The sequence below is a fragment of the Maylandia zebra genome, linkage group LG19 (genome assembly GCF_041146795.1).
Source record: "Maylandia zebra isolate NMK-2024a linkage group LG19, Mzebra_GT3a, whole genome shotgun sequence".
NCBI classification, from domain to species: domain Eukaryota; kingdom Metazoa; phylum Chordata; class Actinopteri; order Cichliformes; family Cichlidae; genus Maylandia; species Maylandia zebra.
This window is the reverse complement of record NC_135185.1, coordinates 1118727-1142056: the sequence shown is the minus strand read 5'-3', so window position 1 is coordinate 1142056 and position 23330 is coordinate 1118727. Positions and strand designations below refer to the sequence as shown.

The 23330-nt window shown below is 41.8% G+C and overlaps 1 protein-coding gene across 1 annotated transcript in view; it reads left to right on the top strand.

Annotated features, from left to right (window-relative positions):
* Positions 1-23330, top strand: part of nrxn3a (neurexin 3a) — a 220619-nt gene that overhangs the window by 26056 nt on the left and 171233 nt on the right. Inside the window, 3 exon segments of the mRNA XM_014408191.3 lie at positions 8646-8669; positions 9767-9793; positions 11313-11324. Of these exon segments, the coding sequence (XP_014263677.2) occupies positions 8646-8669; positions 9767-9793; positions 11313-11324 (63 nt within the window).

Sequence of the window (23330 nt, the reverse complement as noted above, 5' to 3'; positions counted from 1 at the left end):
TTTCAAGTAGTGACAGACATGCATCAAAACTGGATCGTTTTTTTATCTATCGACTCCAGAACGTCCACCATAACGTTGGAAATGAAAACTAACCAGTCAAATGTTGGTAATCACTGGTGTGCCATCATATTCAATACTGCCGAGACTTTCATTGAAATATGTCGTTATTACAGCTTGTTGTGTACACACACACACACACACACACACACACACACACACACACACACACACACACACACACACACACACACACTTCCTCCCCCTGATTACCACTGGATCAGCTTGTTTGACATTTGAGCACAGTTGACAGTCTTCACTTTAAACTGAATTAATATGTAATGTATATCAGATTGACTTCCATCTGCCTGCGTTCGTGTTAACTCCCTAACATGCCCAATTTGTCCATGCTAAGAGGATTTAATGGATCGCAAGTCAGTCACACCATTGCTTCATTTCTGTGAGTGGCCCAAACGAATACAGGAAGATATTCTTCACTGATCTAAGAGCAGAATTGGTTTTTAACCAAGAACATTGTATCTTTTGCTGCTAACTAAACCTATGAGCTGCTCCAGAATAAACTCACTAGTCTGTTTTTGCAAAATATCTTTGCATTCGTGACAGCTAGAATTTGTCATAACTCACTTGCATGACTTTTTTCTTTCTCTTTTTTTGTTTTTACCATTTTACCTTTTTAATATATTTTATATATTGTATTTGATAAATAAGAATTGACTCATCTGTCAGTAATAATGGATAAGAGCTAAAGTTTGGGTCAAATATTTAATTAAATGTAACCTAATTGAGTGTATTTAATTAGGTTAACATAACAACACTGCTTTACTTGTCTATAGTCTTTTACTTTTTCAAAATGCAGATAATAAAAAAATCAATCAAACTAGTTTATATATCTGTGATTAGGGCTGGGCCATATTATACCGTTCACGGTAATACCGGTATAATGTTAGGCAACGATAGGAAAATGAAATATCGCGATAGAATGGGAGTAAAACGCGCATGCGCAGTGCCTTTGTTTTCATACGCACATGGCCGATTGTTGAGTGAAACAGATGAACCAGAATTGGTTTGTAAAAATGGTGCAACTTCAGTGATGTGGAACTGGTTTGGTGTTTGTCCGTCAGATACACAACAAAGCACATTTTTTTGCAGAACATGCAAGCAGCCGTTGTTATTGTCATATTTGTCGGACTAAGATGCTCTTAAATCTGGGAGTAATCTGGGTCCTAAACTCCGTCTTTTTCAGGTCAAACAACACTGCAGCATCACTTAGAGTTAAAAACTGTCTAAATTCTTTCATCTTTAATAAAACGATCAGCATTGCTGCTTTACCAGGTGTAACTATGAAGTTTAACTTCCAGGCATCCATGAAAACAAAAGTTATTACATTTAACGGAGTTAGAAGTTAGCAGGAAGCTAGCGGAAGTTAGCTCGCTAGTTTAGCTAGTTACCTAAGCATGATATTGCATGTTCTGACTGAGAGATTTCTGAAAAAAATCAAACGTACAGCTCTGCTATCACTTCCAACATAAATGAAGACAGAAAACTAAACAGCAGTGACGTTTGTAGGGTTACTGAAGTTGGGCTAGCTGGTATATAATGATGTGCTACGTGATCGCTAGCGATACAGCTATGTTAGCATAACATAAACAGTGAAGCTGGAGGACGAACACTAACACTTTTCCACTTATAAAAGTTAACGTGAAGGTTCTTCATGGTTAGAGACAAATGCAATCGCATAGCAGGATGCTGTAAACGGACCAAACTTCAGTCAGGAGAACAACTGAGATAATCCATCCACAATACGAGGTTAGTCATTAATATACTGCAACAACATGGGAATAGAACAGCTGCCAGAGAATTCAACATTAATGAATCAATGGTACAGAAGTGGAGGAAGCAAGAAGAATGAGTTTAATAAAGTTTGATTTATCTGACTGCTTTGTTTCACTTAATGTGCCTTATAATCCCGTGCACCTTATGGTCCGAAAAATGCGTACTGCACACTGCAGTTTAATGTTGCAAAGCACCTCTTTTTAACTTCAGTGGATATTATATATGGTTATGCTCAGGATATGTCAGCCCATTTCTACTGGAAATGCCTTTTGGTTAAACTTTCAGCAAGGAATTTGCATTTGCACTGTTACATTTTTATAAAGCTTTAATGTACATAAAAACCAGCTTCTTGTTTAAGTGAAAATAAATAGAAGGTTGTCTTTTTGCGCTAGTAATGTTGTGGAGTTGTATTTTGTCTCGCATCAATTATATTTTTGGCCATATCGCCCTGCTCTATCTGTGATTGGTTCAGAAAATGTTTTTGATTAAATTGGGCCTGTTAGAAAACCTGATTAAAAAACTTAAAGTGAATTAACACTAATTCAAATATCATCCCATTTTGCTTTTGAGACTACCATATTTCTCAAGACAATGGTGTGGCAGATCACATTTCAATATTTCCCTAGTTACCTGTAAATCACCGGTGTCAACAAAAGTTAGATAGCTGTTCTGTTCAGTCTTATAATGCCAGTTTACAACAACAGCTGTCTCAAAGCAAGCCTTACTATATTAGAAAAGCCCAATGATCAGATGATCTCTTATGAGCAAGCACTTGGGAGAATTGATAAGTTAATAGAAGAATTTCAGTTTAACAGGAAGAGACCAAACATAGCTGCAGTAGAGACAAAAGGGAATGACTTGCAATAGTAACAAAGAGCAACAGCTACCTAAATTGTACTTTATGTACAGAAGTCCGTTATCTTGCAGCAGTATTAATTCATGACTGCATACAAATCTGGATACTGTGGCTCTTCTGAAAAAGAAAGCAACCAGTCAGAGACATTTGACTCCCTGGTACAACCCACAAATATGAGCCTTCAAGTAAAGAACTCATAAGTTGGAGAGGAAATGACACCTTGCTAATTTAGAAGATCTTCATTTGGCCTGGATAAATAATTGCTCTATAAAAAAAAAAAAGGGTCTTTGTAAAGCTAGGACATCTTACCATATGTAAGAAAGAGGAAAATGGGAACCTGCCAGGTTGTCAGCCTTGTACCCAGGCTAACAGAGAGTTTGAGCTCTGTTGAGCTATTGCTTTAGCTTTGACTAGTGATGACTTCACTCATTTCTTTAAAAGTCGCCTTCCCACAGACGTGCCTGTAGTGGTCGCTGATGTTTGCTAGTACTGTTACCCTCCTATCCTTATTTACTTATTTTCATTCATTTTCTCCTTTAAATCATCAATAAGTCTAATTCCTACAATTCATTAATGTTTCAGTTTTAAATATGATCAGTTTATCTTTATTAAAACAGACCTGTTTTACGATTGCGGCAATTAATTATTTACTTAAAAAAGCTTTTACTGTCATAGCAAATTATTGTATAGACCAATTTCTATGCTTCATTTTATTAACAAAATATTGTAAGAATAGTCCAAAAATAGCTGGACAAGTGTATGCAAAGAACTTGTTTATTTGCGGAGTTTCAGTCAGGATTCAGACTATAGTGCAGAAACAGCACGAGTGAATGTTACCAATTATCTTTACATTGCCTCAGAAAGTGGACTTATTCGATTCAGTTTAATTCAATTCAGTGTTATTTTATATAGTGCCTTGAGGCAACTTATCGTGCTACACCTCAGTGCATCATTTGATATTCTTGACAATAATATTTTATTATATAGATTAGAGCACACAATTGGTATCAAAGGAACTGTGCTGTAATGGTGTGACTCGACTCTATCTGACAGACTTCCATTTGTTGTTAATGTAAATGAGGAATCTTCTTAGTTATGGGGTTCCGTTACTTACACTACACCAATGCCAAGTAGCTGGTGGACCTAATATCAGACCACAGCAACCTTTCTGAACAGGCAGACATCCAAGACTGGCTTTCCAGTATGAGGAGTTGGACACCACCAAGCCCTGACATGATTCACGCCTACTGGCTGAAGAAGCTGACTGCACTCCATCGTACATATGAACCAGCTAATAACCAGCCAGTCAATGAGAGATACCCAGAATGGCTAACCGAAGGCTGGGCAGTCCTGACACCCAAGGACCCCCAGAAGGGACCGGTCCCCTCCAACTACCGACCAATAACCCGCCTCAGCACCATGTGGAAGCTCCTGTCAGGCATCATAGCGGCTAAGATGAACATGGCTCAATAGATGAGAAAGGAATTTGCAAGAATACCAGAGGCAGAAAACACCAGCTACTGGTAGATGGAGCAGTCACCCGAGACTGCAAGACTAGGCTGACCAACCTGTGCACCACCTGGATTGACTACAAGAAGGCCTATGACTCAATGCCCCACACCTGGATCCTGGAAGGCCTAGACCTATGCAACATCAACAGGACTTCATCAGGAACTCAGTGGGGGTGTCTCTCTTCTCTTCTTGTCCTTAGCGGGTGACCAGCGGTGGTGGTCTGCCGCGCAACCAGTACGCTGCTGTAGGTGCCGCAGGTTCTCTTGCTTGACCAACGATTATCTTCCACGCTTTTCGATCTAGGGCGATGGTTCTTGCCTGCTCGAGGTCAAGTCGAAGGGCCTTCAAATCATCCGGGATTTGTTTCATCCATGTCTTCTTTGGTGCATTTCGATGCACCCTCCAATCGGTGGGGCGGGTCAACCAGAGTAGGCCATGGGGGTAGCGGCTCGGGTCCATTCGACAAATGTGGCCAAACCAACGAAATCGGCGGCGCTGGATTAGGTGGCCGATCGTCGGTTGGCTGCCGCAGCTGGTGAGGTAGATGTCATTCGAATGACGGTCGCGAAGGGAAATGCCGAGAATGCATCTAAGGCAATGCATTTGGAAAACTTCGAGCTTGCTCAGGTTGTGTTTGAGCATTGTCCACGTCTCTGCGGCGTAAAGTAGAATGGGCATGATCAGGGTTCGGTAAAGGCGGATCTTTGTCGCCAATGAGATGTTGTTCTTCTTCCAGATGCACCAGAGCAGGGAAGCAAATGCTGCCGCCGCCTGCCCAATTCTGGAGCGTCTCTCCACTGATGATGCCACTTTCTTCTCCTCGACGAGGGACCCCAGATATTGAAATTGTTGGACTTGTTTGATCTGCACACCGTCGAGATGGATGATCGTTGGTAAGCCGTCGGTGGTCAGGACTTTGGTCTTCTCGGCATTAACCTTGAGGCCGTACAGTTTGGAGTGCACTCCAGTGGGGGTGTGGCGTACAACACTAGAGGCCAACCTCAAGCCCATAGCACAAGTCACCATCAAGTGAGGGATCTACCAAGGAGACGCTCTGTCCCCACTGCTGTTCTGCATAGGCCTGAATCCCCTCAGTGAGATCATTGACAAGACTGGCTACGGATACCAACTACAGAATGGATCAGTTGTCAGCAGTGTTGGGACTAACTAAACTAAACTAAATTATGATAGCACCCTAAAAAAATTACTATGTACAATAATGGATTTCTATACATTTTACATCAGATGAAAACATTTGTTGCAAGATTCAGATAATTATTTGTTAAAAGTGAGACATTTTAAATGAGAATAAGAATGAAAAGTATTTCTTTGTGCCCCCCTTTCCCTTTTAATGCCCCACCTGCCCCCCTGGCAAAACTTTCCTAGACCCGCCCCTGCACAGTTACCAGCTGTCAGCTACATTAAAAAAAAGGATCCTGGTGTTATTAGTCTCTCAGAAACAGTTCATAACTTCAACCCATTCATGTCACCTAAAAGGTAAACCTGTTTCTCCATCACCTGTTCAGCTCTGATGATTCAGTAAGGACATCTCCTGGTTTCATCTTCATGTTTCCCTCTCACCACATATCCAAACCGACATCATGACCAGCAGCTTTACAGCTGTGGCTCCAGCAAACATCAGCTGATACTAGAAATTAATATTAAACACATTCTAACAACAGCTGATCAAGCTTAAACGTGCTGCTGTTGTTTAGCGCGACATCCGCTGGTTTCCTCTTTCTGGCGCAAAGTGGACGATAAATAAACAAGAGAGCCGATCAGCTGATCACTGATCAGTTTCATGCTTGAAGTAGAAACAGGAGAGGGAGGGGGAGAGGATGAGAAAAGAAGAGGCAGCTGTGCAGCAAAGACAATAATTCCAGCTTTGTGTCTTTTTCATTGTAGCTGAAGTCCGGGACAAACTGTTCCTTTTCACCTCAATACGAAACGCGTAATATTTTCTTTTCGATTCTGTTTTTTACTGGACGGTTGGAAACTCTACTAACTAACCTTATAAATAAAATAAGACAAAACAAGTTCAACATCATTAACATCATAGCACCCGCCCAGCTGTATATAAACTCCGTCATGCTAGCTAGTACGCAGTACGAGTTATTGTAACTGACTGTAAAAACTCAGCATAACGAGAATAAACTCCACCTAAACTTGGTTTATATCTGACCCAGAGAGACTGCAGGTCATAACTTCTTAACTGAAGTTCAGTTCACCGCCTCGGGTCTCTGCTCCTCCTGCATTTCATCCACCTGCCAGCGTGTTGCACCTGCTGCCCTCCACCACTTGCTAATGTTACTGAATCTGTGGAAGCCCCGCCATAGCCACCACCAAACAACTGAGTTATTTTTACACATCTCCCAGCATCTGGCCAATCCTCCACCTTTCATTGTTTATACCGTTACGGGAAAAAAACGAAAAAAAGAAAAATTGCCGATGGCCAGTCCAGCTATGCCTATTTGGGATTAATGACATACTGAAAAATGAAGCAGTACATGTGATGCTTTTGAGATGCTATAGCATGGAGGATCACAATCTGCTGGTACTTTTCTGCGTTTATCATTTTGACAAGATCCTCAGCACCACTGGTTGAAATGTAGTCCCAGTCTATGTGTGAAGTTTGCATTTTCAAAGTTTCAACTGAACACATGGAAAGATATTTCATGCTGTTGTGACAGGCTCCCAGGAACAACAATAGCAGAGAAATACAATCTAAAATTTGTTCTTTGCTAACTTGTTCTTTATAGATTCCACAATTATTCATTTCTTGAATTAAGTGATTTACAGGTTAACTGGATTAAGAAGCAAGCAAACAAACAATGTTCCACCTAAAATTGGTTTCCAGTGGCTTTAAATCACTGATTTTGTTGGGTTTCTCTCCAAGCCTGTGTTCAAGGTAAATAAATATTAGTTGCAATGATAATTTGTACTGCTTTTAACAGCATACAGTATGAGTTCTGTGTAGCAAACTAAGTTATACAGAGATCTATTTTTTTGTTGCCATCATTGTCTTAGTGGATTATTTTGCTAATGTAAGTAAATTTGTACGTAAAAAATAGATTGAAACTCATATAGAAGCTCAGTTTTCTTGCATCTGTGACAAAAGCTCAAATAGCTCCATATTTCCACATTTGTATCTGTGGATATGCAAACATGCAGTTGTGATCACAAGTTCACATCCAATCATCATCATCTAATCCACGCAGGGTCAAAGGTGCATATACAGGCTCAAATAAATAAAGTGTGTAAAATCTCACTGCAGTCAGCTGAATTCTGCATTATTATTTTATACTCGGATAAAGCGGATGAGGATGGATGGATGGATGTTTTATAACATGACAAGGCCAAGGCCTGTTAAACGTTTTGTTAGTGATCATGATTGACTTCTTTCTGTCAGCATAATTTGTTTGGCAGCACTCTTCTGATTGGCCTGAAGATCCAAGAGCTAAGAAAGAGAACTGTGGTCAGTTATCCAACCAGAGTTTTGTCACAAGCTTGTTGATACAAACGTATCCTGTTAAGGTTCAACTTGCTAAGGGACATTTCACCAAATATTCATGGGGATTAATGTAGACATGTAGATCCTGTATTTATACTGAGGTTGGGGATTGCACCTAATACTTAAATAAAGATCTGTTCTGTAAATGGCCTGTATTTATATAGCGCTTTTACTAGTCCCTAAGGACCCCAAAGCGCTTTACATATCCAGTCATCCACCCATTCACACACTGGTGATGGCAAGCTACATTGTAGCCACAGCCACCCTGGGGCGCACTGACAGAGGCGAGGCTGCCGGACACTGGCGCCACCGGGCCCTCTGACCACCACCAGTAGGCAACGGGTGAAGTGTCTTGCCCAAGGACACAACGACCGAGACTGTCCGAGCCGGGGCTCGAACCGGCAACCTTCCGATTACAAGGCGAACTCCTAACTCTTGAGCCACGATCGCCCCTGTACAGTTGCTCCACCCTGAAAGATGCCCATAATGAGTCTCAGACCACAACCGTAGATCTTTGACATTAGGGCCTTTCTGGCTTTAACATTTGACATTTTTATTTTTTCTTTGCATGTCTTCGTGCTGTAGTAACAGTATACTATTACAGAATAAATGAGGTAATGTGACTTCAATGCAGGATAAGGGGAAATGCACACATGCGTGAGAACAAATGCCTTTTTGTGCTGAACATTTCTCTTTGTATTTCCTGTCGTGATTGTGGTTCAAAGTGCTGCTGCTTTAAGTGCTACTTGCTGAAACATTCTGCATTGTAAAGAACATGCAAAAGGCTGAGTGTACTGCCAGCCCTCTGTATGAACTATGTGTGTAATTATTTGCATGATAGTCAGCATGCAAGAAACAAGTGTGTTTCTAATACTACCTTTGCTTGTTTTCTTTGTCTCCTTTTTTTTGCTCTAGAAATCAACAGCAACAACATGCCAGGTGAGTGTTTTTAGTGAATAATGTCAGATGGAAGCAGATATTCAGACAAGTGCAAACAGACTTGGTGACGACAATGTGAAGCTACTGTTCCAGCTTAATGAAATGTTCCTGTCTGTGCTTTAACATAATTCACATTGCATTCCCTGAAATGGGATATTTCTTTTACAAAGGAGGGACAAATCACTAAGACTATTACTATGACACTATGTGTTAATTATTCAACCATGTGCAGATATTAGGTTTATCTTTCAGTTACAAATGTCCATAATATTTCTGTTTATTCCTTCAGAAATCTGATTTTCAACACAGATTATAGGATCCTGCCTCTTGGGCTGTCTCATCATACCAGTAGTTACAGATTACTTACCTCTAACAAGTTCTATAGAGATATTTAAGTATCTGATTGAAAACAAAGAATTTATTAAACTAGAGCATTGCATTAATTCTCATTATTTTACTGTCTTTGCACAAAAGTGATGAAATTCAGTTCTTGTGGACTAAAACTTCACAGGACATTCATGGTGTGTCAAATGCTTGGACAGCTCACGAGCTGGCCTTCAGGAAATCATATTTAAAATATTATATATTCTGTCACAATTCATTTTAAAGCAGCTATAATACTAAAAAAAGACTAAACCAAAAAATAGAACTGGACAATAACCAGAAACAGAAAAACAGACATGTCACTCCCATCAACTGGATGTTTAAATAAGCAGCTGTGTGTTAGCGTGACAGGGACATAAACTAATAAACTGAAGACATTTCAATAATGTGTTTATAATTTGTGTTTGCTGCCTCAAACAGCCAAAGAGCAAAGAGCAGAAATCGCATTTTTATGTCTGTACAGCAGGTCAGTTGAGTTCTGCTACACAAACGTAAAAAGCACACATGAGCTTTTTATGTGTTATACTCGTTACGAGGAAGCCTCCTGCTCAGGCACAGGAAGCTTTGTGGCACCTGTGTGATCTGATGTTATGCTTTCACTATGAGTAAAAGCATGAATCATCACAATACCAGAGGGTATTGAAACTAAGTGTTCTCTTTGCTGAAATATTCTCTCTCTTTCCTCTCTTTTATACCTTTCCTATTTTCTTAAGGCCTTGCACATATGATGGCAGAGCAAGGTATGCCTCTCTTTATGTCTTTGCTACAAGTCTATCTTTGGTTGTGACTCTGTTGTGCTGTGCTGTGCTGTGGTTGTTTTTGATGCTGTTGTTCAATACACGATGTTATTTTATTTCCCCTCTCTCCTTCTTTTTACTGTCCTAAGAAAACTGTAACAAACAAAGCTTGTTTTTTTCCTGAAATGTGTTGTCCTGGAGAGACTGTAGCTACAGTGGGCAGCATCAGACGTAGTCTGTAGAGTGTTTCTGGAAATCGGGCAGAGCCAAGCGTTACAGGGTGGAAGTTGAAGGAGGAAGTTCAGAGATGAAGTGAGACAGAAACAGCCAAGGAGGTGTATGATTTATACTGTGGACAGAGGAAAGAAGACAAGGACAATTGTCTTTTGGTGGAATGAGGATGCACAGGACAGAAAAGGCATTTCCCAAAGGAAGGAGTGGGAAAGGCAAAGAAAAAGGCTTTTATTGGTTTGTATGTACAACATGACACTAAGGAGAAAGATGGATTGGCAGTGATTGAGCTAGAAACAATGTGAAACAGGTCAGGGTGATTAGTGATAGAGATGGACACGGGTGTTCACTGCGCACACTAAAAAAAAAGGAATAGAGATGGAAATGTAGTAACAAGTTACAGGTGTGGTACGAAGATGGGAGGAGTACTCTGAGAAGCAGATAAATGAAGAAAGATGAGAGAGAGATTAGGATGGATGGAGGAAAGTTAGTGATTCAGAAAGTGCAGAGAATTAATAAGGAGGAAGTGAGCAGCTTTAAAAAGGGATTGAGAGTGAAAGGCACTTGGTCCACATCACACACTGGTGCAGGTGTGTAGATGTCTAGGAGAGAGGAGCTGTGCCGGTACTGATGGCTACAGAGGGAGTGGAACCATACCATGAAGCTATGAGAAAGAGTTTTTAAAGTGACCCGATGATCAGTGAGCAGCAGAACGAGAATTACAAATGTGATGCTTGCTCTGAGAATGTTGATGGAGAAGTATAGAGAAGGTCAGAAGGGCTGCACTATTTCTATCTGGAGAAAACGTGTCGTAATGTCAAGAGAGACACACTGAGATGTCTAGTGAGAGTAGGAAGACCGGAGAGGTGAAAGTATGCAGTGGAAAGAAGAGGAATGAATGTCAGTAGAAACGGGACAAAATGCATGAGTATGAATGAAAGGGTAAATTAGTGAAACAGCTCTGCATGGTCATGTAATATATATTGTAAGTTTATTTTCATGCATGCATCTCTACTTTTAGATATTATACAAATTTCCTCATTTTCCTGATGAGTGTTCTATCCGCCCCTTTTCCCAGAAGTCCTCTATTTGAGTAGTTACTGCTCGTGGCTTTCATGTGTTTGAGATGTACAGTTACATCAAAGATGGTGCTGTGCATTATTGAATTCTATGACATGATATGGTTGGTGTCTGCTATAATTTGGACTAAATTTCCCTCTTCTTCTTCTCCCCTCTCTGGGCACTCTTGGCTGTGGATTCTGTGCTGTCTCCGCCTCCCCTGCTCTTCTAGCTAAAAGCAAAGGTACAGCTTTTTCAAAATCTTTCCTTTTCCACCTCTATGAAAAGCGACGGTTGCTCTGTGAGTGTTTAAGAGCAGTGCAGTGTTATGTGTTTGATGTTTTAAAGGTGTGTATTTGTCTGTATTCACTTCTCTTGTGTAATGGCTTTTCACAGAGAGTGCTTGGAGTAAGCAAGTAATTAAGCCAACTTTAATTGAAGAAGGAAAAAAACACACTGTGTTGCTTTCTGCTTGTTTATAAAAGCGTGCATGTGTTTTGTAATTTGATCTGAGTTGTATACAGTACACCTGTGCAGAAGCTGCACATGTTAAAAGAACAAGCGTCACTGTGGGGCAGTTTACAGAACAACCAGGAGAAAATAAAGGATCTTCTCCTGGCTGATGGAACCAGTGACAGAGCAGGTTGTCCTTAAACAATGCTCAAAATGTAACCAGTGTGTTGTGGTCTGAGAACAATGTAGGTGCATTTAGTTTATTTATGTTACTGATAATTCATCTTATCAAGCAAAATCATGCAAACAGACCACTGATACAGAACAGCAGATCATTTAAGCTTTCCAGTAATTTAGTTTTTAGATAGATGCTGTTGATGTTCAATACCCGATTCTGCATCTCTTAATATAAACGTGCTCCAGAGAAGGGAAACTGCTGTTGGTGACCTTTTGGGCAGATTTCTGCAGCGCCGTCTTGTCAGCCTCAGAGCAGTTGCCATAACAGACAATTATAGAAGAAGTCAGAACACTCTCCACCAGAACACGGTACCCCAAGATCAGCTACTTCAGCCTCCTCATGAAAAACAGTCATTGATCAGCTTCCTTCATATTACTGGCTGAATTCGTGGCCCATGTGAGGTTGCTCTTCCACCTCTTTCCTGTACGTAGAGATCAGAGATCAGACCAACAACAGCCATCTACAAACTTCAGAATATGATTGCCTGGATACTTTGCTGAGTAATCACGTGAGAAGTGTACACAGTAGAGGCCACCATACACACCGTTGTGGAGAGCTGGCTTTAAGTTTGATGGTGGAGGATGGCCTGCCTGTCAAGACGTCCAGCACCCAGTTACACACAGTAACAGCTTATTGGTTAGTGTCTGTGGAATGATGGTATTAAATACAGAGTCAGAGTTCAGAAAGAGCAGGCTGACACAATGGTTCTTCCTGTATGCATGCTGCTGTGGACCCACACTGATGTCAACTGACTCCTGAATGGGGCCAAAAGCAGCCATTCCAGCCACTTCATGATAAGTGGGGTGAAAGCCACCAGGCAATAGTTACTCATGGCTTTCTCAGCTGGGTCTTTGGGCACTGGGAAAACAATGGACCAAAGCCAGAGAGAGAGAGATGTTAAAATTGTCAACACCATGGTGAGTTCCTGAGCACACAGTCTTAAAACCCAGTGATGCTCTTTATTTCCTTCCACATGCTTCAAGGGCCACTGGTGAAAAAATGACCATGTATATTTTGGGCATAGGTTGCCTTTCCCAGTTTAATATCTGCATCCAATTCCCTCCCTGCTCTTCTCAGTGCCACTGGATCTTCAGATGCAAACGCTGAGCCCTGTATCCTTCAGAGATCTCACCTCCACATTTAGCCAGGGTTTCTGATTAGGAGAGATGATTATAACCTTTGTGTTACACATTGCACTTGCTGATGTATCCACAATCTGAGCAAGCAAAAGACTTTAAAGTCCACCCCGCCATCCAGTGGCGTGTCTAGAAAATTTGTGTTGGGGGGGCCAGGTAGGGGCACAGATTTGGAGAAGGGTGGCAGATGTAATTGGCAGATAATGTTTTAAAAAAAAATTCTACCAACCATTAACCATAATTCAATAATCCTATAAACCTAATAACCGAATGCGCTTTTAACTCTTATTAGATTGAGATTTTAACCACTACGGTGCAAAGTTTTTAGATACTGCGTTGATAAAGTACAAGAGATACAATCTGTCAGTGTTTACTCAGCAGTCAAGGACAGCAATATTTGCATAGTATTTTTACTGACATGTAGTGCACATATGTTTTGGGCAAAAACATTTTTGAATAATAAAATACAAACATTTGTAACAAACAATTGACAAATTAGCCAATGCCAATGTAAAACTTTATCTGCCTGTTAAAAAAAGAAGATAATCTTCTCACAATCTGGTGTTTGATTTTGAAACAGGAAAAAAGTGGAGAAACAACTGAAAAGACTAACATTTGAATAAAACCTGAAAGCAAGTAAATACTTTCTATGCTGCCTTATGGTCAACTTTGGTAATATTGATCAAGAACAACACTGGCTGATGATGAAATACAGTCAGCTGGCATGGTGACACTGCCAGTATTAACCTGCAGGGCTGGACAAACCCTGTGGTGACAGTGATGTACAGTCTTTTTGGTATATGTATGATTTCTATACATTTTACGTCAGATAAAAACTTTGGTTGTAAGATTTAGATAATTATTTTTTAAAAGCTAGATATTTTAAATGAGAATAAGAAAGAAAAGTATTTCTTTGTGCCCCCCTCTCCCTGTTAATGCCCTACCTGGCCCCCTGGCAACACTTTCCTAGACCCGCCCCTGCACAGTTACCAGCTGTCAGCTACGTAAAAAAAGGATCCTGGTGCTATTTGTCTCTCAGAAACAGTTCATAACTTCCCTTCAACTCATTCATGTCACCTAAAAGGTAAACCTGTTTCTCCATCACCTGTTCAGCTCTGATGATTCAGTAAGGACATCTCCTGGTTTCATGTTTCCCTCTCACCACATATCTAAACAGACATCATGACCAGCAGGTTTACAGCTGTGGCTCCAGCAAACATCAGCTGATACTAGAAATTAATATTAAATAAATTCTAACAACAGCTGATCAAGCTTAAACGTGCTGCTGTTGTTTAGCGCGACATCCGCTGGTTTCCTGTTTCTGGCACAAAGTGGGAGATAAATAAACGAGAGAGAAAAGCCGATCAGCTGATCATTGATCAGTTTCATGATTGAAGTAGCAACAGGAGAGGCAGGGGGAGAGAATGAGAGAAGAGGCAGCTGTGCAGCGTAAAGACAGAATAAATCCAGCTTTGTGTCTTTTTTTCATTATAGCGAAAGTCCGGGACAAACTGCGTCTCTTCTCAGCTCAATACGAAACGTGTAATATTTTCTCTGATTGAGGGACCATTCCATTTTTTAAGGAGCCGTTGGCAACTCTACTAACTAACCTTATGAATAAAATAAAGTTCACTATCAGTAACATCATAGCACCCACCCAGCTGTATATAAACTCTGTCAAGCTGGCTAGAACACAGTACGAGTTATTGCAACTGAGGGTAAAAAGTCAGCACAACGAAAATAAACTCCACCTAAACTTAGTTTATATCTGACCCAGATAGACTGCAGGTCATAACTTCTTACCTGAAGTTCAGTTCACCTGACACTCGGACTGGCGGCTGCCTCGGGTCTCTGCTCCTCCTGCCTCCCCTTTCCCTCATCCACCTACTGCCTCTGTGGAAGCCCCGCCATAGCCACCACCAAACAACTGAGTTATTTTTACACATCGACCTGCATCTGGCCAATCCACCACCTCTCATTGTTCATGCCATTACAAAAAAAATAAATAAAAAAAAATAAGTCACCGGGAATATGCCCGACGGCCAGTCCAGCTATGTTAACCTGCAACCAAATCTGCAGCTCCATACAGCAATGTTACGACTTAGATTATATCTTATAACTCAGAACTCTTATGTTAGCTGCCCTCAGTAGCATACTGTCTGAAATATTCCACGGCTGCAATAATTCTTTAAGTGTTATTTTTTCCTTGGTATTCTAATTTCACCGAAGTTTACTAAACTCAACAAACTTAATATTACTTACCAGGACATTTATTCTGTCCTCATTTTCTTTCACCGAAAAATTGTTTCCTGCAGTGCCGTCTTTCGCGCTTGGCTCTCCTACCTTTGCTAACGTGATGCACATAGCGCAGAAGCCGGTGCTGCATTCACTTACACTCGGATATCTGAGCTTCACCGTGAAAACATAATCGGACATTTGATATTTGATTGAATTTTATTGTTTTGCCTTTGGGGTGGCACCTGGGGTGGCCAGTCTGGTTGGGGGGGTGGCCTGTGCCCCCCCAGGCCACCCCGCTGGACACGCCACTGCTGCCATCATGAATTGCTGCCTCTCTGAAAACCTGCCAATTGGTCTACTCAGAATAGTCCTGGAAGCATCCTTCTAAGCTCATCACGTGAGCTAGGATAATTTTCAAGCCCTCCAAGTAATGGCCCATGGTGCTGAAGGAAGGGAAGTTGAATTGGCTGATTTTAGGGACGGTCATCTCATCCATCATTGAGCAACCAGTCAAGAGTTTGGGTAAGCCTGAAAGAATCCAGAAGCTAAATCAAGAACTTGGAAAGTGGCTTACCAAGGTCAACAAATCTGGCCTGTCTGGTAGATTTAAAACTCGGATCCACCAGCATTCCATCCTGTCCAGAGTCCAGCAATCACTGCTGGACTTTGCAGTCCCAATAAAACCTGTTGAGTCTTTGGAAAGAAATACTTCCCAGGGCGATCGTGGCTCAAGAGTTGGGAGGTCGCCTTGTAATCGGAAGGTTGCCGGTTTGATCCCCGGCTTGGACAGTCTCGGTCGTTGTGTCCTTGGGCAAGACACTTCAACCGTTGCCTACTGGTGGTGGTCAGAGGGCCCGGTGGCGCCAGTGTCCAGCAGCCTCGCCTCTGTCAGTGCGACCAAGGGTGGCTGTGGCTACAATGTAGCTGCCATCACCAGTGTGTGAATATGGGTGGATGGCTGGATATGTAAAGCGCTTTGGGGTCCTTAGGGACTAGTAAAGCGCTATACAAATACAGGCCATTTACCATAAGGGCTAGCAGTTTTTTTCTTTTAACATTGGACTGTTAAAATACATTTTCTACTTTCAGCTTCATCACATCTTTAATATGTGTGATTGTAAATGTGCTACTGAAATTCTAGATAGTATAGAGTGTACTGGATTTATAAAGCAGAAAGCCTCCCGTCTGTTATAATTTTATAAAGTATTAATTGAACTTAAAAAGACTTGTTCCACTGCATGTACAGTTGGTGCCACTCTATGTTTGATGATCACATAATACTTCAGCATGCCAATTCATTTGGAAATTTAAGAGCTGCAGTAGGTGTTGGTACAAAGTCTTCAGTGCAAAAAGATTGTCGGGTGTTTGTCCTGAGAAGCTGTGATTGGCTGGATCTCGCTGTGTACACCTGTGATGGCTTCCCCCATTCACAGAAAAAGCTTGTGTAAGCTCCTGGAGATTCCTCTTCCCTCACCACCTGTGCGGTTTTTCTTGTTACTGTGTCTAATCCTTGAGCAAGATGTAGACATTATTAGGTATCACACACATACACAGGCTCCCTGTTGTCTCGTGTTAGGCAGACAAGAGGCTCCGTTCTGGCTCCATTTGCATGGCAGCTCACTGGTGGCAGAATAGCAGAGCAAGAAAGGAATAATAAAATTTGGTGCGTCTGCAGTTGTGGAGTCACATTTCTTGATGTTTTGGGCTGACATAAAGCGATTCTGTCCTCATCTTGTTCAGATATCTGGTCAGACTCTTTTTGTCTTTTTATTATTTCCATGGTCAGTCACCCTCTCTGCTCTACTTATCTGTCTTTGCTTTCTTACTCTGCATCTTTTTACTCCTCTTTTATTGTCTTTCCTTCACTGCCTGCCCCTCTTTCTTTGGCTCATCAGTTTTTGTTAGCTTCGTTCTCTGTTTGTATTTTTTCTTTTATTGCATTTTTGTATACCTTCTGCTCATTTACATAAGCCTATGCGTTGTGATGAAGCAGTTAAGAGAGTGTGTGCAAAAATGCACACTGGCAATAAAGCTGTCGCAATCGTAGCTGAAACTAGTTTGTAATGTGAACAGTTCTGAGTTGTAAAGTCTTTCCTGAGATAAAACCGTATTCAGTTTTGTTGCCTGTGAGGATGCACTTTTCTGTTTTCACTGGTGTTTATGACGATGAGTGAACAATATCACTACCATGCATGTTATCTTGCTGTTGCTTCAGACATCACTTGATTCATACAAACAGTAAAAAATCTCTCTGATAGATAGTACATGAGCCTATAGCTTGTTTGTAACGATACTGCAATAAAGTATCAACCTAATATACAATTAAACCGAAATGTTAAAGCAGTTTCGATAGAGTGCAGTTTGTGAAAACAATACTGAGACATATCCATAATATTGTCTTTCTCTAATAAGTAGTTCAGCTGCTCTGCTGTTACTCTTTTTCCAAAACCTTTGACACAGAATTCTAGACTGGTCTGTAACTATTCGACAGAGGTGCGTCTACTGTGGTTTCTTTGGCCCAACAGCAGCTTGTTTGAGCTGGAAACTGAGCAATAATCCTTTCCATGATACAGTGGCCAACACAGTCAAACACAGTCAAACACAGTCAAACACACTAATTAAAAACAAAAGTAGGAAGGACATCGAGGGGGCTTGAATTTGGGGGACATTATTGAGACAGTGATGGAGAAATACTAATGTCAGTGACCTAATTTACAAATTGTTCAAAAACTCATTGTACTCAGACCTGGTGCATGTGGAATATTGGAAGAGACAATATTGTTGCATCAGGTGAGGAGGCCACCCATAAATGTTCTAACTTGTGACAATATCTCATAAAATGACAAATATTTATCCAAGGACAAACATGTTACCATTGGACAATATTTTGTTTCAGAGTTGCTCCTGTACCTGAATAGATTGAAAGTCAAAGGATGAAAGAAAAGTGTCATGAAATGTGGGGATTATTATATGTGCAGGGCCAGAAACATGTTGCTGAAAGTTAAAATACTCTGTGATAATGATGAGATCAGCAGCTGTCCTACAAGAGTCCATCAATCAAGAGTTCGTCAATATGAAGGTTAAAATCTCCCAGTGTTACATCCATCTAATGATAAATGACAAAGGTCATTAAATTCAGTTAAAAAAGAGTCCAGCAATGCCAGCAGGTAATAGATTAAAATAAAAGGTTTTCGGAGAACCGACCTTAATCGTCTGTAACTCAAATGAAGAAAACCGGTTTGAGTTCATCAGGCAGCAAGTCCTCTGCTATGACTCAAAAGACACGACGTTCCATTGACGGAGCAGCCAGAGAAGTGAATATAATCTATATGTTGCTGCCACGTCTGAGTCAGCAACATCAACTCTACAGAGTCCTTAATAAAGAGATTATTTAGAATAAATAATGTAAACATTAAACAGGGCAAACTGGATTGGTGACCATTGATTGGGACATTCAGCAGCTCACTGGAATTCAACACCTGTACACATCTGCGAACCTGCATTGACTCCTAAAACAGATAAAACGATCACTGATGAGAGGACATCGCTGCCACCAGTGAAACAGACCCAGATGACCATTCTGCCATCGAGCCGTGGACCCAGAGCCACAGACAGCAGGGCAGTGTGCCTGCCAAGTGACAGGAGAGGAACTGGCCACAGGCGCTGGGAGTCTCCCCACAGCCAAGAAGCTAGCCTCCAATGCTGCCTGTTTCACCTCGATAATAACTCTGTGTGTTGTGTACAGTATCAAACACTCCACTGAGGAACACAGAACGGAGGAAAGGCTTTGCTGTAGTTGCTCCAGCTGTCACATTAGCTGTCCAATGAATCCGTAATGTACGTCGATCATGAATTCAAACAGCATACAAAAGAAAAACATAACGCTGCAAATGGCGATGGCCGGCAATAAAAAACTACACCAGCAGCGGCAACCAAACATGGGTGCCACCTTGAAGAAAGCCCATCAATACAGATATTCAAGTACACACATTGATCCAGTGCTGAGTAAAATTGGCCTCTAAAATAAATCTGAAAATCCTGTGAAGCTGTTAGATCAGGTCATGGACACAGCGATGTGGGAGTGGGGGATGCTTGGACATTTGGGTTTTCTGTGCTTGACTGAGTTCTGGTAAGTGTGCCAGACTCTGAGGCTAGCCAATAATATCAATGCATCAATGACAGCAGGTAGATGATGAGTAGGCCTATGAGTGTATCCAGGAATCAGGGTGAAATATGCTGTTAGTTCACCCTGGAAAGCAGTTATTTTATTGGCTTAGTTAAAGTCGTAACAACAAAGCAGCAATATTACAGCTTGCACTTCTAAAACATTTATATCAGTTACTTGGTGTTGGATCAGTGTTAGTCCCAGTTTTATTTATTTTATCCATGTCAGTATTCATTTCCAAATTCAGCACTGTGAGATGTATTTTTGTACTGATGTTCTGTAACACTGGTAGCACTGCAGACCTGCTTTTAACAACTCGCAGAATCATCTGCTGAAACCAAAAAAAATGATCCCTCGCATATTTTGATTATAGATTATAGATTTATTACTGCAGATAACACGATAACCCTCATCTCTGTGAATTTAAGAAAAAGCGTCTTTGTTTGTTTTTAAATGAATTTGAAAAGAATACACAAAAGCATTTTGGGAGACTAATCACTGCAGCGATGTACAGAGACATCTTTGATCTAAACCTGCTTCAGAGCGCTCTGGACCTTCGACAGGTTTGTCTTTAAAGAGGACAATGACCCGAAGCACGCGGTGAAGATAACAAATGATTAACTTCAGGATCATGTGAACATCCTTGAGTGGTCAGAGCCCAGACCTGAACCCAATGGAACTCCTCTGAAGAGATCTGAAAATGGCTGTGCACTGACGTTTTCCATCCAAGCTGATGGAGCTTCTGAGGTTCTGCAAAGAAGAAACTTTGTCTAGTGTCATACTCAAAAAGACTGTAACTGCTGCCAAAGGGGCTTCAACAAAGTATTGAGCAAAAGCTGTGAATACACATGTACATGTTACAATTCATTTTATTTTTTTCCACTCTTACTTTGGTGTTTCGTTTGTACCTGGGTTGATGCAGATACAGGCAGAACATTCAAACTTCATACAGAAAGTTTCCATCAGGCTGGTGAGTTCAAACCCAGGCCGTCTTTGGAGGAAGGTGGAGAACGATGTTTACATGTTCCATGTTCTCCCCTTGCCTTCGTGGGTTCTTTCCAGGTTATTCCGAAAGGTTTAAAATGACCAAAATGTGTGAATGGTTGACTGTTATCTTTGTGACAGACTGGCAGCAGATGTGACAGGCTCTAGGACCCAGAGATCTTATGTGCCATTCTACTTATTTGCTATTTGTTATATGTTTGTTGTTTTTAATGTAATTTTTAAATGATGTAACAAATAATTTCCCAAATCAAATCACTTTTATTGTCACATCACATGTGCAGGTACATTGGTACAGTACATGCGAGTGAAATTTTTGTGTGCGAGCTTCACAAGCAACAGAGTTGTGCAAAAATACAATAACGTAAAACAAGCAAAATATAAGAATGGCTACATCTGAAAGTAATAAATATATGTACAATATATAATAGTATATGCATTACTGCATGTGTATACTAAATATTTTTCTACGTGTGTGTGTGTGTGTGTGTGTGTGTACACATATTTTACAAATTAAATAGAGTAAACAATAAATAAAATATATAAAATATACAGAGTTGAATATGTGCAAAACAAGTGGCATTACTGTACAGTATGGAGTGCATAATGTTAAAGTTCCAGTAGTGAAGCTGAGGTGTCTATGACGTGTTCAGCAGTCTGATGGCCTGATGGAAGAAGCTGTCTCTCAGTCTGCTGGTTCGGGACCGGATGCTGCAGAACCTCCTTCCTGATGGAAGCAGTCTGAACAGTTTATGGCTGGGGTGACTGGAGTCCTTGATGATCCTCCCCGCTTTCCTCAGGCAGCGCTTCCTGTAGATGTCTTGGAGGGAGGGAAGCTCACCTCCAATTATCCGTTCAGAGCACCGCACTACTCGCTGGAGAGCTTTGCAGTTGTAGGCGGTGCTGTTGCCATACCAGGTGGTGATGCATCCAGTGAGGATGCTCTCAATGGCACAGTGATAGAAGGTCCTGAGGATGCGGGGGCTCATGCCGAATCTTTTCAGTCTCCTGAGAAAGAAGAGGCGCTGCTGCGCCTTCTTCACTGTTTTGTTTGTGTGTACTGACCACGTAAGATCCTCAGCCAGGTGTACGCCAAGGAACCGGAAGCTGCTCACTCTCTCCACAGCAGCGCCGTTGATGGTGATGGGGGTGTGTACTTCTCTGCACCTCCGGAAGTCCACTATCAACTCCTTTGTCTTTGCGACGTTGAGGGTGAGATGGTTGTCTTGACACCAGTGGGTCAGGGCGCTGACCTCCTCCCTGTAAGCCGTCTCATCACCGTTGGTGATAAGACCCACCACTGTAGTGTCGTCCGCAAACTTCACAATGATGTTGGAGCTGTTAGTGGCTGTGCAGTCGTAGGTGTAGAGTGAGTACAGGAGAGGGCTCAGTACACACCCCTGTGGAGCACCAGTGTTCAGTGTGATGGGGGATGAGGTGATGCTGCCCAGTCTGACCACCTGGCGTCTGTCAGACAGGAAGCTAAGGATCCAGCTGCAGAGGGAGCTGCTCAGTCCTAGATCCTGCAGTTTCCTGTCCAGCTTCGAGGGAACGATGGTATTGAATGCTGAGCTGTAATCTACAAACAGCATCCTCACATACGTGTCTCTCTTCTCCAGGTGTGACAGGGCAGTGTGTAGTGTCAGGGCTATGGCATCATCAGTGGACCTGTTGTGGCGGTATGCAAACTGTAGAGGGTCCAGTGAGTCGGGTAGTGCAGAGCAGATGAAGTCCCTGACCAGCTTCTCGAAGCATTTGCTTACGATGGGGGTCAGGGCTACAGGTCGCCAGTCGTTCAATGAGGAGATGGTGGAGGATTTGGGTACAGGGACGATGGTGGCCATTTTGAAGCAGGCTGGGACTACAGACAGAGAGAGGGAAAGGTTGAAGATGTGCGTGAACACTCCAGCCAGCTGATCCGCGCATGACTTGAGGACGCGGCCGGGAATCCCGTCCGGACCAGTAGCTTTGCGTGCGTTCACCTTCCTGAAGCACCTCCGCACATCCTCCTCAGACACAGTGTGCGCACTGACGTCATCCGCGGTGCGCACACTGTCCGGTCTCATGGTGTTCGCTGCGTCGAATCTAGCGTAGAATACGTTTAGATCCTCACACAGAGAGGCCGTGGTCTGCGGTGTGCTGAGATGAAAAAGCGCATCTCATCTTATTACCCTGTGATCTTATATGTTACCACATTTTGAAAAGTCACACGCACCATACAATGAATAATACGTTTTCTAGGAACTACACGACTTGCCATGTGATTCATACTGGCGAGCTACTCACAGCCAAGCTGTTCATGCAGGGCCATACTGTGCCATGTACCTTACTGGCACAGGTCACGTGTCAACAAACAGCAGTGGCAACAAAAATAGAGGCAAAACACACACTGAGAGAGAGAGAACACAAACACTGACAAAGCTTAATTCTCTTGGGTTCTCTGGTACCAGCCCACACAATTTACCTGCAAAACTAAGGCAAAATGCAGAAGCAGCGTATGAAAGTGCACCCCATCATTCAACAGTTTAACTTTAGTGCTCTCTTGTTGTGCAGTTTTGGTCATATAATTGTTACAGTGTTGCTTCAGTGTTCCATTGAGGTTTGTGGACATTTGTTTATGAGCAGTTCTTTCATTTCCTGTCAGAACGGCTGATATCTTCACTGTTATCACTGTGAAATTGCAACACTTGTTGTTCTTGTTTTGTTGTAAATTTGCTGATGTGCTTGGGATTATTGTCCTGTTGCATTTCCCTGTTTGGAGCACACTTTAGCGTTTAGACAGATAGCCTTACATATTAATCTAAAATACTTTGGCATGCAGAAGAGATCATGGATTCAATGACTGCAGCACGCCTGGGCCTGTGGCTGCAAAACAAAGCCAAACATTATCCTTCCACCACTGACAGTCGGTATGAGGTATTTATGCTGACATGCTGTCGTTGTGTGGCGCTGTGCATCGTTGCCAAACATCTCCACTTTGTTTGTTAAGTCATTTCAGATGCGATGAACTATGCATAA